The 1387-nt window shown below is 61.9% G+C and overlaps 1 protein-coding gene across 1 annotated transcript in view; it reads left to right on the top strand.

The window, feature by feature from the left end:
• Positions 1–403, top strand: part of U2AF2 (U2 small nuclear RNA auxiliary factor 2) — a 2141-nt gene extending 1738 nt beyond the window's left edge. Inside the window, exon 2 of the mRNA XM_015616847.3 lies at positions 14–403. Coding sequence (XP_015472333.1) covers positions 14–388 — 375 coding nt within the window. The 3' untranslated portion in view covers positions 389–403. The remainder of the gene's footprint in view (positions 1–13) is intronic.
• The last annotated feature ends 984 nt before the right edge of the window (positions 404–1387 follow it).

The following is a 1387-nucleotide window of genomic DNA, read 5'->3' as shown; positions in this document are numbered from 1 at the left end:
TGTCCCCCCGCAGAGCACGATCAACCAGACCCCGGTGACGCTGCAGGTTCCGGGGCTGATGAGCTCTCAGGTGCAGATGGGGGGTCACCCCACGGAGGTGCTGTGCCTGCTCAACATGGTGCTGCCCGAGGAGCTGCTGGACGACGAGGAGTACGAGGAGATCGTGGAGGACGTGCGCGACGAGTGCGGCAAGTACGGCACCGTCAAATCCATCGAGATCCCGCGGCCCGTCGACGGCGTCGAGGTGCCGGGCTGTGGAAAGGTGAGATACGGGGTTACCTGTGCCCAGGTGTGCTCAGGTGTGCTGGGAATGGGCTGGGAGGGAACAAATCCATCGAGATCCCACGGCCCGTGGACGGTGTGGAGGTGCCGGGCTGTGGAAAGGTGAGATGTGAGGGGTTACCTGTGCCCAGGTGTGCTCAGGTGTGCTCAGGTGTGCCCAGGTGTGCTGGGAATGGGGTGGGAATGGAACAAATCCATCGAGATCCCGCGGCCCGTGGACGGTGTGGAGGTGCCGGGCTGTGGAAAGGTGAGAACTGGGAGATATGGGGTTACCTGTGTGCCCAGGTGTGCAGATACAGGGTTACCTGTGTGCCCAGGTGTGCCCAGGTGTGCTGGGAATGGGCTGGGAGGGAACAAATCCATCGAGATCCCGCGGCCCGTGGACGGCGTCGAGGTGCCGGGCTGTGGAAAGGTGAGATACAGGGTTACCTGTGCCCAGGTGTGCTCAGGTGTGCTCAGGTGTGCTCAGGTGTGCTCAGGTGTGCTCAGGTGTCCCCAGGTGTCCCCAGATGTATCCCCAGGTGTGCCCAGGTGTACCCAGGTGTGCCCAGGTGTGCAGATACAGAGTTACCTGTGTGGTCAGGTGTGCCCAGGTGTGCCCAGGTGTGCTCAGGTGTGCTCAGGTGTGCTCAGGTGTGCTCAGGTGTGCTCAGGTGTGCTCAGGTGTGCTGGGAATGGGGTGGGAATGGAACAAATCCATCGAGATCCCGCGGCCCGTGGACGGCGTCGAGGTGCCGGGCTGTGGAAAGGTGAGAACTGGGAGATATGGGGTTACCTGTGTGCTCAGGTGTGCAGATATGGGGTTACCTGTGTGCCCAGGTGTGCCCAGGTGTGCAGATACGGGGTTACCTGTGTGCTCAGGTGTGCCCAGGTGTGCCCAGGTGTGCCCAGGTGTGCTGGGAATGGGCTGGGAGGGAACAAATCCATCGAGATCCCGCAGCCCGTGGACGGCGTCGAGGTGCCGGGCTGTGGAAAGGTGAGATGTGAGGTTACCTGTGCCCAGGTGTGCCCAGGTGTGCAGATACAGGGTTACCTGTGTGCTCAGGTGTGCTCAGGTGTGCAGATACAGGGTTACCTGTGTGCTCAGGTGTGCTCAGGTGTGCAG

The sequence above is a fragment of the Parus major genome, unplaced genomic scaffold, assembly GCF_001522545.3.
Source record: "Parus major isolate Abel unplaced genomic scaffold, Parus_major1.1 Scaffold948, whole genome shotgun sequence".
Taxonomy (NCBI): domain Eukaryota; kingdom Metazoa; phylum Chordata; class Aves; order Passeriformes; family Paridae; genus Parus; species Parus major.
This window is presented reverse-complemented; position numbering and strand designations above follow the sequence as displayed.